This window comes from Pseudorasbora parva, chromosome 17, assembly GCF_024679245.1.
Source record: "Pseudorasbora parva isolate DD20220531a chromosome 17, ASM2467924v1, whole genome shotgun sequence".
Taxonomy (NCBI): Eukaryota; Metazoa; Chordata; class Actinopteri; order Cypriniformes; family Gobionidae; genus Pseudorasbora; species Pseudorasbora parva.
This window is the reverse complement of record NC_090188.1, coordinates 44,444,788-44,458,540: the sequence shown is the minus strand read 5'-3', so window position 1 is coordinate 44,458,540 and position 13,753 is coordinate 44,444,788. Positions and strand designations below refer to the sequence as shown.

The 13,753-nt window shown below is 43.0% G+C and overlaps 1 protein-coding gene across 1 annotated transcript in view; it reads right to left on the bottom strand.

The window, feature by feature from the left end:
• Nucleotides 1–13,753, bottom strand: part of LOC137045126 (inactive phospholipase D5) — a 36,081-nt gene that overhangs the window by 14,825 nt on the left and 7,503 nt on the right. The window contains exon 2 of the mRNA XM_067421625.1: nucleotides 4,960–5,096. Within this exon, the coding sequence (XP_067277726.1) occupies nucleotides 4,960–5,096 (137 nt within the window). The remainder of the gene's footprint in view (nucleotides 1–4,959; nucleotides 5,097–13,753) is intronic.

Sequence of the window (13,753 nt, the reverse complement as noted above, 5' to 3'; positions counted from 1 at the left end):
CTCCATTTAATACCACAGAGCGCATCTCCCTCTCTTGCCAAGTCAAGTCATCTTTATTTGTATAGCGCTTTGACAATGCCGATTGTTTTAAACAGGACAATACTGCAGCAGAATTAGATCTGGCTGTACAGTCGTTCTGGAGTAAACAGTGATGTTATCAGCTTATTTTAATTTATCAGAGAGCGACAATGTTGGCAGATCAGGATTATAGTTTATACAAAAGAATGCCAACTCTCATGTCCTCCTAGCCAAAGTACAGAAGCATTTTTTATACTCTTCTTACTCAGTAATTCTGTCTTGTTTCCAGTCCAAATATCTAAATATTCTTAAATCAAGATACATTTACTAGATCAGTAAAACGACAGAAGATATTTTTCCTTGTTTTCTTAATAATAAAATCTAAATGAAGAGAGTTTTTGTTTAAAACAGGCAAAATGATCTGCCAATGGGGTGAGAGAAATAATCTTATTTCTGATTGAAATCTTGTTTCTTGTTTCCGTCCCAAACAGAAATAAGATTATTTTCTCACACCATTGGCAGATCATTTTGCCGGTTTTAAGCAAAAACTCTCTCTTTTTTTAATGATGCTTTCTGAATGACCTTTTTCTTTACTAGGATTTTTTTAAAGTTAATTTTAAGAGCAAACGCCCACATTTCTAAGAATTTTCATCGAATTTTGTCACTATGAAGCAACTCTTTGCAGTAAGATTCTTAATGAATGCGGGCCCAGATTTCTTTCTCAGAGGGGCCAGGAGGCTAAATCCTCAAGTTAATGAGATAATTAAGAGATTAATTAGGTGATGAGTGACCATTAGTGATGAACACCTGATGTTAACAAGCAGAATCACAGACGGAAAGTCACCATTATGGAGATTAGTGTTTTATTTAGTTGGGCTCATGACTTTATAACTTTGGTTTTTGTCTGGCTGCTTTATCTGATTTAAAGAGGATTTTCCAGAGGAAATGTGATCAGGTGTTGTTGGTTATGTTTTGACATAATCGTCATGTCACTGATGTCATTTAAAGCCTAATCTTTGAGTTAGGTTAACTGTATTGGTTACAGCAGCTCTATGATTCGACAGCATGAGATCTGGTGTTTTCAATATAATCAGAGGGATTTTAAAAGTTATTCTGTTTCTAAAAAAGGTTTCACTCTTGCTGTCATTTAGCCACACAGAGACATCAAGAATCAGTGTATGAATCTCAAAACATCATCAACTCCTGAACAGATTTTATCTGTGCTTTCTTTGCCATAAAAATGTGTGTTCTAAACAAACAGTTTAAGCAAGCAGAAAAAAACGAATCTTAAAAAGTCAAGGGTCAAGAAAGTAACTAAAGTAAACACTGATCTCCATAATGGTGACTTTCCTTCAGCGATTCTGCTTGTTAACATCAGGTGTTCATTACTAATAGTCAGTAGCGTACCATGGGGTTTCAGTCAGGGCCGTCACTAACGATCAACATGCCCCACGCCATAACACACACACACACACACACACACACACACACACACACACACACACACACACACACACACACACACACACACACACACACACACACACACACATACACACACACACACGATCAACAAGCCCCATGCCGTCGCCATAACAACACACACACACACCCCCACACGCACACGTTTGTTTTTGTGACATATGGGGACTTTCCATAGGCGCAATGGTTTTTATACCGTACAAACCGCATTTTCTATCCCCCTACACTGCCCCTGCCCCTAAACCTACCCATCACAGGAAACATTCTGCATTTTTACTTTCTAAAAAAACCTCATCCTGATTTATAAGCATTTTGAAAAGTGACATGGCCAATGTCCTCATATTTCACCCTCTCCTGTGTGTCATAATACACACACACACGCAAAATACAATAATGCACTGTACGCAAAATACAACGAACATTGCTTTCATAGTGTTCGTTGGGAAGGGGGCAAGCAAAAAGTACACGCGAGACAAAAAGGCAATTTGACTATTTATAGATGATACTGCACTCACATGTCACCGTTTAGGCAAATGGTGAAAAGAATCTAAATCAGCTGGCACAAATACTCTTAAACAAACAAAAATACGGACCAACAGAACATCCAAAGAAACAGAAAAAACACCGCTTGTTAGCTAACATTACCGGTTTGACATCAGGATCGATCATTCGCACGCAGCCTGTCATCCGCGGCGGCCATAGTATATTTCACACAGAATTCTCACAACCCGCGAAAAGTTCAGACGGCTGATGACATCAGCAGGGGGTAGCACACCGACACATCGCTGGGCCTCTGGGCCGTTCTATCACTACACATCAAATTTTGATTGGCTAATGACCCACGTCAGTCAAAGCTATGATCCAATGGAAAATAGCAGCTTCAATGGAAGGCAAGCTATTCTACTAGTGCTGGTCCTCGGGGCTGTGATGCGTTTAGATGATGACATGTGGAAAATACACCAAAAATAAATACATTCTTTCTGGAAATATAATCGTAACTATATATATATGATTTTGACAGGGGCAGCAGAGAAGGCCCTGCTGGCCCACCACTGCTAACAGTCAATCATCGCTTAATTAATCTCTTAATTATCTCATTAACTTTAACACTCTTGAGTGTGGAGTCAAATAAAGTCTGAGGAGTGTAAATTTAACACTGGAGTTTTTGCTGTGTAGTGCTTTAGGGTTGGGTACCAAAACCAGTGCCAACATGGCACCGCTACCTATATAACCGGTATGTACCGGACCGAATCAGAACGCAGATTTCGGTTCCTCTTCTCGGAACACACTCAGCGCTCGTCACATATTACAGCTATTCAGTGTTTTCACCACATCATGTTTATTTTAGCTTTCCGACATTTAAATGTACATAAGCAGCAGCAAGAACCCGATGTCTATGGAAGTGGCAATAACCCCTTTCTGGACGTTATAACTTGACTGTTTTATTCATATCAGAGACACATTATATAAGTAACTCTATAGTTTACTCTATTCTTCTCCGGCTTCACCGGTCACTAGCTTTCATGTGTTTCGTGAGACGAGGATGACTTTACGTGATGTGAATCTGACAGATCTGATTCTCTGAGGCGCAAACTAACATCACGCATCATAGATCAACTAACATGATCAATATGACAAAACACATTCACTTACACATACCTGAAAATCTGAATACCAGAAAGCTCATGACATTTTCATCGCTAATTTAGCACGCTTTTTAATTTCTCATGTTTTTTCACGCCAAAAGAGAGCTTGCTGTTAGTAAATCTTATACATAATATGTTTTTTCATTGGATACAGAAAACACTACATCATTGGTAGACATCATACCATCTGCTCTATTCCACTGCATTTTTAAAAATACCTCCCCATTAATGTCTTTGTAATCTATGTGATGGAGAGCCAGATATGAATTATGCAGGTGTTTCACACCACTACATTTATATACAGTCATTTAACAGACACTTTTATCAAAAATGACTTACAAGTGAGAAACACCAGTGATGTGTTTCCATTATGTGTTTGATTAGTGCACACAAGCTGGAGCAGAAGTGACACGCAGAAGGAGAAAGTGAAGAAGAAGAGTTCTCTTTCCCAGTTGTAATCCATTTGGAATTGTGATTTTGCTGACAACATTGCAACTTTTTGAGTAAAGCTGACGTGACAGTCTTGCGTGTTGTTATTCAGGCTCTCGTTCCTGATGTTTATGCTGAACTGTGCATCTTTCTAAATTGCAAGAGGAAACGTTCGTTTTCTAAACTGGGACGTATTAATAGAAAAATGTGCACAAAAATGACATATTGTGTCATTATCTTGCACAGGGACACATTATATTGTGTCCCTGTGCAAGCTCACAACCGAATCCGATTTAAAGACAGGATTGTGGATACAAACAATATTATAATTCAAAGATTAGTTTTTTATTGATTGCGATTTTTATGAGGCAGGGGGACTCTCCTAATCATATAATTATAGGTAAAGCTAAATATTTAAAGCAGAAGAAACTATTTACATTTTACATTACATGGTTCAAGTGGTGATTTTTCCTCCCATGTGGCACTGATCGAATATGACCAACGGACGGATGAGCAGGAAAAACGCACATGGATTCCAGTATTCTCAGATGGGTTTCATATGGAAGCCCGTTTTCACCACTAAATAAAAACATAAAAACTATTTATCTCAGAATTATGACTTTATAACACGCAATTGCGAGTTTATTTCTCAGAATATATAACATAAAAAATTCTGAGATAAAAAGTCGCAATCACTATTTTTTTATGTAGTGGCGGAAACGGGCTTCCATAGTTGCAGGCCTCATTCATATGTGGAAATACATTTGATATGAATCTTACATCATTGAAAAAGTGACGGTGGCGAATGAGGTCGACTCCGGTTAACACGACCCATGATCACACGACTCTTTAATGCTCAATGGAGGACGAATGGTCATGTTTCGCCGACCGTTAAAGTCCCAGTGAAGTATTGAGTGAGTTTTCTGTGCTGTATTTCGAGGAGGAAGGTTGGGAGTTCTCCCTCAGCTCTCCTCCTCTCCATCTCGCGCTCATAGACTAACAGCTGGAGGTTACACACTTTAACACGCAAGCCGTCAAACTGACATCCGCTGACAGCTTTTCAGAACTTGATTAAAGATTACAACGGCAAACTATTATTTTTCTGTGTATTAACTTGCACAGATTAATTGTTCACCCTAGACCTGTAACGTGTTAACACAGTAAATAGACTCATGTTTGATTTCATGAGGACTTTAAAGATGGTGCGGAATACAAAAGCTTGTATTATCATTCCGTCTGCGTCCATTGCAAATCACGCCGGCTTTACTTCCCGAGCGTTTCCGGGTCAGTGCTTCTAGCGTGGGTGGTTTGGCGAAGTGTAAAGTCTAAATGCAGATGTCAGATAGGGGCCACTTTAAAGGTCCGAGGGGTGATTATCTCTTACCGGCATGTTTTGCTACAGGTGTCCTCCGTGATGGCGTCCTCTTCATCGCCCCACACATCTACAGCAGAGAATATTAATGCTATCAGGACAGCACAGCAGCACACCAGCGCAAAGATCACAATGCATTTGTGCTGAGACTGCAAGAAACAAGAGGAAGAAGCAAAGACACGCATTTAGAGCTAGAGTTTACAGCTTGGGCCAGAAGGAAACAATCAGTTTAGCCATGCTGCCCTTTTACAGTCTTGATGTGTTTTCTGGCTCTACTAGAGCAGGTTTTCTGCTCATATTCTCCATAGTTGCGGCTCCTCTCTTCCCAGTCTCTCAGTAACTCTGATTAGTTCCTGTCGTTTATTATAATGAGGAATATAATGATGTGTTCGCAGCTGAATTCGACAGCTTGTGATCATTCACCGTGCACTTCCAGTTTGATAACAACTGTGTTCCATTGTACAAAAAGTTACTGAGGTAAGATTCAGGGACAGTAAGAGTCATTCTCTGGACAGAAACTGCTCGAGCTCCATCTTGAGCTTCAGACAGCTGCAGTCATGTACGGATATGACGACATCACTGACCCATTAACTAACAAATTGCAAATTGATGAACTTGGATGTTCATGTTTGGGCACCAAAATTATGTGACACTCTATAAAAATAAAAATAAACAAGACTGCATGAATAAAGTGGAGAGAAGACCAACCCAAGCTCAAATTAACATGCATTTACACAGAGGAGAACAGTGATATATAACAACTTACAATTTGCATCCCAACAGATGGATATATAGTATAAAATTCCCAAAGTTCATAGTTCTATCTAAGAACTGATGGTTCAACTCCTTTAAACTTTCAGAGAAAGATGTTGTTGTTTCGCCTCTACACACACATGAGCTCCCCATTGTTAACCCGTGGGGTTTAATCTGGAGTCGGCCCACCCTCTCTAACAGCTCCAGCTCTTCTGGGAAGGCTTTCCTCAAGGTTTAGGAGTGTGTTTATGGGGATTTTTGCCCATTATTCTAGAAGCTCATTTGTGAGGTCAGGTACTGATGTTGGACGAGAAGGCCTGGCTCTCAGTCTCCGCTCTAATTCATCCCAAAGCTGTTCTATCGAGTTGAGCTCAGGACTCTGTGCAGGCCAGTCCAGTTCCTCCACACCAAACTCCTCATCCATGTCTTTATGGAGCGACGCTTTGTGCACTGGAGCGCAGTCATGCTGGGACAGGAAGGGGCCGTCCACAAACTGATCCCACAAAGTCCGGAGCGTGAAATTGTCCAAAATGTCTTGGTGAAGCATTAAGAGTTCCTTTCACTGGAACTAAGGGGCCAACCCCTGAAAAACAACCCCCATCCCATAATCCCCCCTCCACTAAACTTTACACTTGGCACAATGCAGTCAGGTGAGTCCGTTCCCCTGGCGACAGCCAAACCCAGACTCGTCCATGGGATTGTCAGACTGAAGCGTGATTGGTCGCTCAGAGAACACGTCTCACTGCTCTAGAGTCCAGTGGCGGCTGCTTTACTCCACTGCATCCCACGCTTTGCATTGCTCTTGGTGAAGTAAGGCTTGGATGAGCTGCTCGGCCATGGAAACCCATTCCATGAAGCTCTCTCCGCTGTTCTTGAGCTCATCTGAAGGCCACAGAAGTCTGGAGGTCTGGAGCTGTTGACTCTGCAGAAAGTTGGAGACTTCTGCGCACTGTGACCCTCAGCATGCGCTGACCCCGCTCTGGGATTTAACACTTCGTGGCTGAGTTGCTGTTGTTCCCAATGGCTTCCACTTTGTTCTAATCCCACTAACAGTTGAGCGTGGAATATTTAGTAGTGAGGAAATGTCAGGAATGGACTTATTGCACAGGTGTCAGCCTATCACGGCCCCACGCTTGAGTTCACTGAGCTCCTGAGAGCGACCCATTCTTTCACTAATGTGTGTAGAAGCGTCTGCAGGCCGAGAGCTGGAGTTATATAAGGATTGAAGACCTGAACTCAGTGATTTAGAGAGGCGGCCCAATGCTTTTGGCAATATCGTGTGTGTTTATGTGACGGGAGATGGCATGATGGCGACGGAGAGACCCTACAGGACTTCCCACATGTACAGTCAAAAGAGACTAGGACAGCACCTTGACGAAGGCCATATTATAGGATGAGCGAAGAGGAAGAACAGTTTCTGATGTTCACAGAGAATATTCTGTCCTGTAGGCTAAATAAGAATAATTTTCGTGCAGTCCCCTGAGTGCCAACATTGAAGGGAAGTGAGTGATCACCAGTGTAGAGTGGGGCGCTGAGATCTGTCCTGATTCAGATTACACAGCCCTGAGTCAACAGCTACTAAATCATTTACAACCTTTAAAAGAGCCATCACTGTGCTGAACGGCTCGAAGCTTGGACTGGGTATCATTATTATCATCCTCTAATATATCTGACGAGACCTGTTCTTCTAAAGGATGAACCTCTGCTTGTTTAAGACGGGGCGGGACAACACCTTTAATTAAAGAGCGGTTTGGACAGGATCTATAATGACAATCAAGTCTCTCAGACATCGAGGAGGAATGGGATCTGAAGGACTGAATGTCAGTTTCGGCTACACTTTATATCGATAGTCCACTTTAGACATTCAATTGACTATAATTATAATTTCATACATTCTGTGTCAAATCAACCAAATTTGGGACACTTCTCCGGCTCTAGAAAGGCCTAAATAATAATGAAAGACAGAATATTAGATGAATATTAGATGTTTCATTGAGTTTGCATCTGGAGCTAAAATACAGCGGTGTAAAGATGACTTTAGAAAGACATTATTTTATTTGCACACAGAGATTGGCAGGTCTATTAGTGAAATCTGTTGACTTTAGCGATCTATGTTTCGTTATATGCCAACGGCGACAGCTCAAAAATGAGCAATAAGCACTTGTGTTTTTCCCCTTAAGTTTGCATGCCTGTAGTAACTCAAGAAGTATTAAAGATATCTTAATATCTTTTTAGATTCTGATTCTTTATATATTATATTATTATATAATTTAAACGATCGCATATTTTCAAAATAAGGCAGTAAACTTTTTGAACTGTCTGCCATCCTAATAACAAACAGAGCGAGAGCGGTGTGTGTAATGAGAGAGGCATGAAGAGATGTCAAATATTGGACAATTTGGCCATTTCCAATCGGGGGGGGGGGGGGGGGGATCACACAGCCAATAAGAGCTCTCAATCACAACATGAAAACACACTCACACAAGGAGACCAACAACAGAAGACAAACACACGGAGCACGAATGTCCCACCGCTGCAACCGAACTAGATTGAGCCGAATTCCGACCAGATTATTACCCCTCTAGTCTTGGTAGGTTTAGGAGGAGGTGTGGAGCTAGGATTAGGGGCGGGGTTAGTATTAGGTGTGGAGCTAGGATTAGGGGCGGGGTTAGTATTAGGGGTGTGGTTAGTATTAGGGGAGGAGCTAGGATTAGGGGTGGGGTTAGTATTAGGTGTGGAGCTAGGATTAGGGGCGGGGTTAGTATTAGGTGTGGAGCTAGGATTAGGGGCGGGGTTAGTATTAGGGGTGTGGTTAGTATTAGGGGAGGAGCTAGGATTAGGGGTGGGGTTAGCATTAGGGGCGGGGTTCGTATTAGGGGTGGGTGGGGTTAGTATTAGGGGTGGGTGGGGTTAGTATTAGGGGTGGGGTTAGTATTAGGGGCGGGGTTCATATTAGGGGTGGGGTTAGTATTAGGGGTGGGGTTAGTATTAGGGGCGGGGTTAGTATTAGGGGTGGGGTTAGTATTAGGGGTGGGGTTAGTATTAGGGGTGGGGTTAGTATTAGGCAAACAGATAGCAACAATTCAAGATCATTCGTTTGTTCGGCCCATTTCAGGCAAGCTTCACTCAGCGTCTTAATGTTAGTATTAGGGGTGGGGTTAGTATTAGGGGTGGGGTTAGTATTAGGCAAACAGATAGCAACAATTCAAGATCATTCGTTTGTTCGGCCCATTTCAGGCAAGCTTCACTCAGCGTCTTAATGTTAGTATTAGGGGAGGAGCTAGGATTAGGGGTGGGGTTAGTATTAGGGGTGTGGTTAGTATTAGGGGAGGAGCTAGGATTAGGGGTGGGGTTAGTATTAGGGGTGGGGTTAGCATTAGGGGCGGGGTTCGTATTAGGGGTGGGTGGGGTTAGTATTAGGGGTGGGTGGGGTTAGTATTAGGGGCGGGGTTCATATTAGGGGTGGGGTTAGTATTAGGGGTGGGGTTAGTATTAGGGGTGGGGTTAGCATTAGGGGCGGGGTTCGTATTAGGGGTGGGTGGGGTTAGTATTAGGGGTGGTCGGGGTTAGTATTAGGGGCGGGGTTCATATTAGGGGTGGGGTTAGTATTAGGGGTGGGGTTAGTATTAGGGGCGGGGTTAGTATTAGGGGTGGGGTTAGTATTAGGGGTGGGGTTAGTATTAGGGGTGGGGTTAGTATTAGGCAAACAGATAGCAACAATTCAAGATCATTCGTTTGTTCGGCCCATTTCAGGCAAGCTTCACTCAGCGTCTTAATGTTAGTATTAGGGGTGGGGTTAGTATTAGGGGTGGGTGGGGTTAGTATCAGGGGTGGGGTTAGTATTGGGGGAGGGGTTAGTATTAGGGGTGGGGTTAGTATTAGGGGCGGGGTTAGTATTAGGGGTGGGGTTAGTATTAGGGGTGGGGTTAGTATTAGGGGCGGGGTTAGTATTAGGGGTGGGGTTAGTATTAGGGGCGGGGTTAGTATTAGGGGTGGGGTTAGTATTAGGGGTGGGGTTAGTATTAGGGGCGGGGTTAGTATTAAGGGTGGGGTTAGTATTAGGCGTGGGGTTAGTATTAGGGGTGGGGTTAGTATTAGGGGTGGGGTTAGTATTAGGGGCGGGGTTAGTATTAGGGGTGGGGTTAGTATTAGGGGTGGGGTTAGTATTAGGGGCGGGGTTAGTATTAAGGGTGGGGTTAGTATTAGGCGTGGGGTTAGTATTAGGGGTGGGGTTAGTATTAGGGGTGGGGTTAGTATTAGGGGTGGGGTTAGTATTAGGGGCGGGGTTAGTATTAGGGGTGGGGTTAGTATTAGGGGTGTGGTTAGTATTAGGGGTGGGGTTAGTATTAGGCGTGGGGTTAGTATTAGGCAAACAGATAGCAACAATTCAAGATCGTTCGTTTGCTCTGGAGAACACGGCACAGTCTCATGAGCGCGGCGTTCTGCTCCTCTAATACCTCACACTCAGGAGCGGCGTGATTACATTATACACACCAGAGAACTATCAGCTGGAGGAGAACACAGACAGACACACACACACACACACACACACACACACACACACACACACACACACACACACACACACACAGCAGAGTTCACACGAGAGAACTATCAGGTGGAGGAGAACACAGACAGACACACACACACACACACACAGCAGAGTTCACACGAGAGAACTATCAGGTGGAGGAGAACACACACACACACACACACACACACACACACACACACACACACACACACAGCAGAGTTCACACCAGAGAACTATCAGCTGGAGGAGAACACACACACACACACACACACACACACACACACACACACAGCAGAGTTCACACGAGAGAACTATCAGGTGGAGGAGAACATGCGCACACACTCAGCCAGACGATTACAGACACACACACACACACACACACACACACACACACACACACACACACACACACACACACACACACACACACACACACACACACACACACAGCAGAGGCAGTCAAAGGAAACACTGCTCCTGCAGCCGCTCGTTTATAGTCCTTCCATTAGTTCCACTTCCACAACATCATTTAACACATCATGATGCCCGACCACAAACCTGTCTAAGACTGGTTCAGACCTGGGCTGGTCTATCAGGTCTGGTTTTAGACTGGTTCAGACCTGGGCTGGTCTATAAGGTCTGGTTTTAGACTGGTTCAGACCTGGGCTGGTCTATAAGGTCTGGTTTTAGACTGGTTCAGACCTGGGCTGGTCTATAAGGTCTGGTTTTAGACTGGTTCAGACCTGGGCTGGTCTATCAGGTCTGGTTTTAGACTGGTTCAGACCTGGGCTGGTCTATAAGGTCTGGTTTTGGCTCCTCCTGCTGTATTGAGCTGGTCCAGTGTGTTCTCCAGTGTGCAGATGAGCTTCCTCCAAATGCCCACAATTCAATTTCCACATTACTCCAGAAATCTCTCCATCTGAGCTAATAGGTTTATCAGTAATGACGCACAGAGAACATCTAATGCTCCAGATGTCGACTCGCTGTCTCGAACTATTCTACAAAGTAGATGAGAATGAGAAACGTGGTCCTGCATTTGTTAAATCCAGACTTGAGGACTGGATAGTGTGTTTGGGAGCCTATTAAACACTTAAAGACACGGCGTACCGAACGCTAACTCGCTCCAGTGAGAATGCCATTACGCCGACACTCAGATGCCTTCAGTTTCATTCAGAATTTCACTCAAGATCTGCTTATTAGTTTTGAAATGTCTTTATGGGACTGTCCCAATATGTCTATATGTCAATATGTCCTGATTTAAGAATTTTTAGCTATTTGGACTGGAAGCGAGACAGAATGACTGAGTCAGAAGAGCGTTTGTTCAGTGTAGTTGAACTGTAATTGGGGATTTAGCCTTTAGTCACTTCGGTCCCAAGCTTTGAAACTCTCTTCCTGAAAACCTATAAGCAATCAACTCTTTTTATTTATTTTTTATCTCACAACACACGTTACTGCTGTATTTGACTGTATTATCTGCCCCATTCCTGCGCTGGAGTCGTCCTGGTTTGATTTGGAGTGGTTTAAAGAGCATGAGCGTTAGGATCGAGAGCTTCACCTCTGAGGAGGAGTGTTTGGAGCTCTTGTTTCCTGGTGTAGCGCGGGGCTCATAAAGCAGATCTGAACCAGAGGCAGACGGATCTGACAGCTCAGTGGTGGAGGACACACTCAGTCAGGACTTCAGTAAGAGTAAGACAGATAACCAGAGACATATTCACTTCAGTAAAAGTAGAAGTACTACAATGACAACCCTACTTAAGTAAAAAGTACCTGATTTTAAATGTATTAAAAGTAAAAGTACTTGCATAACAATTTATTCTCTTAAAGGTGCCCTAAAATGAAAAATGTAATTAACCTTGCCATGGTGAAGTAATAAGAGTTCAGTCCATGGACATCACACACTGTGAGTCTCAGACACCATCGCCTCCTCCTTCTGATGTAAATCTCGTGAATCAAAAACACCACAGAAAGATAAGAGCTGCTCAACATAAACCCAACCGTGACGCAAGCGCTGGGGATCATTAATACGCCTCAACATTTGCATCTGTCCAAATATGTTCATTATCAGGAGGAACTGACGGAGCCGGATCATCAGAACAAGCTGCTCTCGCGGACACACGTCATGTTCAGGCTGTGCAGGAGACGGGAGGACTTTTCTACTCTTCCCACAGATAAACAATAACAGTCATGGCCGATGTTTATTATAATCAGATCCCACAACAATTTAATTTAAGATCGTTGGTTTGTTCGGCCCATTTCAGGCAAGCTTCGCTCCGCGTCTTAAACTGAAGAGAGTGGCGACTGTATTCCTGCAGTGAGCAGCGCTTTATCCTCTTATTGACTGTTCAAGAGTTTCTTAGAGAGACCGCATTGTCTAGATAACGCGAGACGCTTACAGTAACAATAGGAAACTCACCAGTACTATTTAAAAGGAAATAGTGTGTCTGATGACAAAGGGGAATATTATTACAAAATACAACCGTAGATACTTTGGTTACAGATCATTCACTCGATCCTTCTAGCTAACGTCACCTTCTCCACCATATACGTTAAAACGACAGTCATTGGACAAGGCTATTCATTTAGTAAAAATATAAGTTATATTTTTATATTTTTGAGAACTGAAGTATGGCGTTTCCTATGATGTTTCTGCCTATTTGTATTTCAGATTAGGCGACATCACAGTCACTGCGTAACGTTAGCCTACATTGTGACTAACGTTATATAAACATACAATATCGCTGACGAAAGAAGACAAGTCTAAAATGTAGACTGAACGACACACTTTAAGCAGAACATCTCAAATGGAGATTGATCAAATAAACTGCTTGTTTATTGGTGTTTTCAGATCATCAGTGCGAGAGAGAGAGAGAGAGAGAGAGAGAGAGAGAGAGAGAGAGAGAGAGAGAAAGAGAGCGAGAGCGAGAGAGAGAGAGAGAAAGAGAGAGAGCTCGTGTGGTTGCCAGATTGGACATGTTTAGGTAAAAAACGGAGAGTATACGTGTTCTTTTCACAGAAAAGCTCTGATTGGGGGATTTAATGATCTGGCAACCGCAAACATGCGATCTCTCTCTCTCTCTCTCTCTCTCTCTCTCTTTCTCTCTCTCTCTCTCTCTCTCTCTCTCTCTCTCTCTCTCTCTCTCTCTGATGATCTGTAAACACCAATAAACAAGTAAGCTGTATTTTATTAATCTCCATTTGAGATGTTCTGCTTAAAGTGTCGTTCAGTCGGTCTGTGTTCTGTCAGGACTCACGAGCCGCTTCGCTGAACTGCTGTGAGCTGCTGAAATAAGCCAATCAGAGCAGAGCTCCACATTAATATTCATGACTCTTCCAAATAAGGCAAAAACAGAGCATTACATCCTAGGTTTCAAATCATTCTAGGGCACCTTTAATGTCTAAATTCTAATAAATAAAAGAAAACAGTATGGGCTGTGGCGTGTTAATGAAGTTAGTTTTGTGTTAATGTAATTGTTCTTACCATCTGTGGCCCAGTTTACATTCAGACTTACAGCTCTGGTC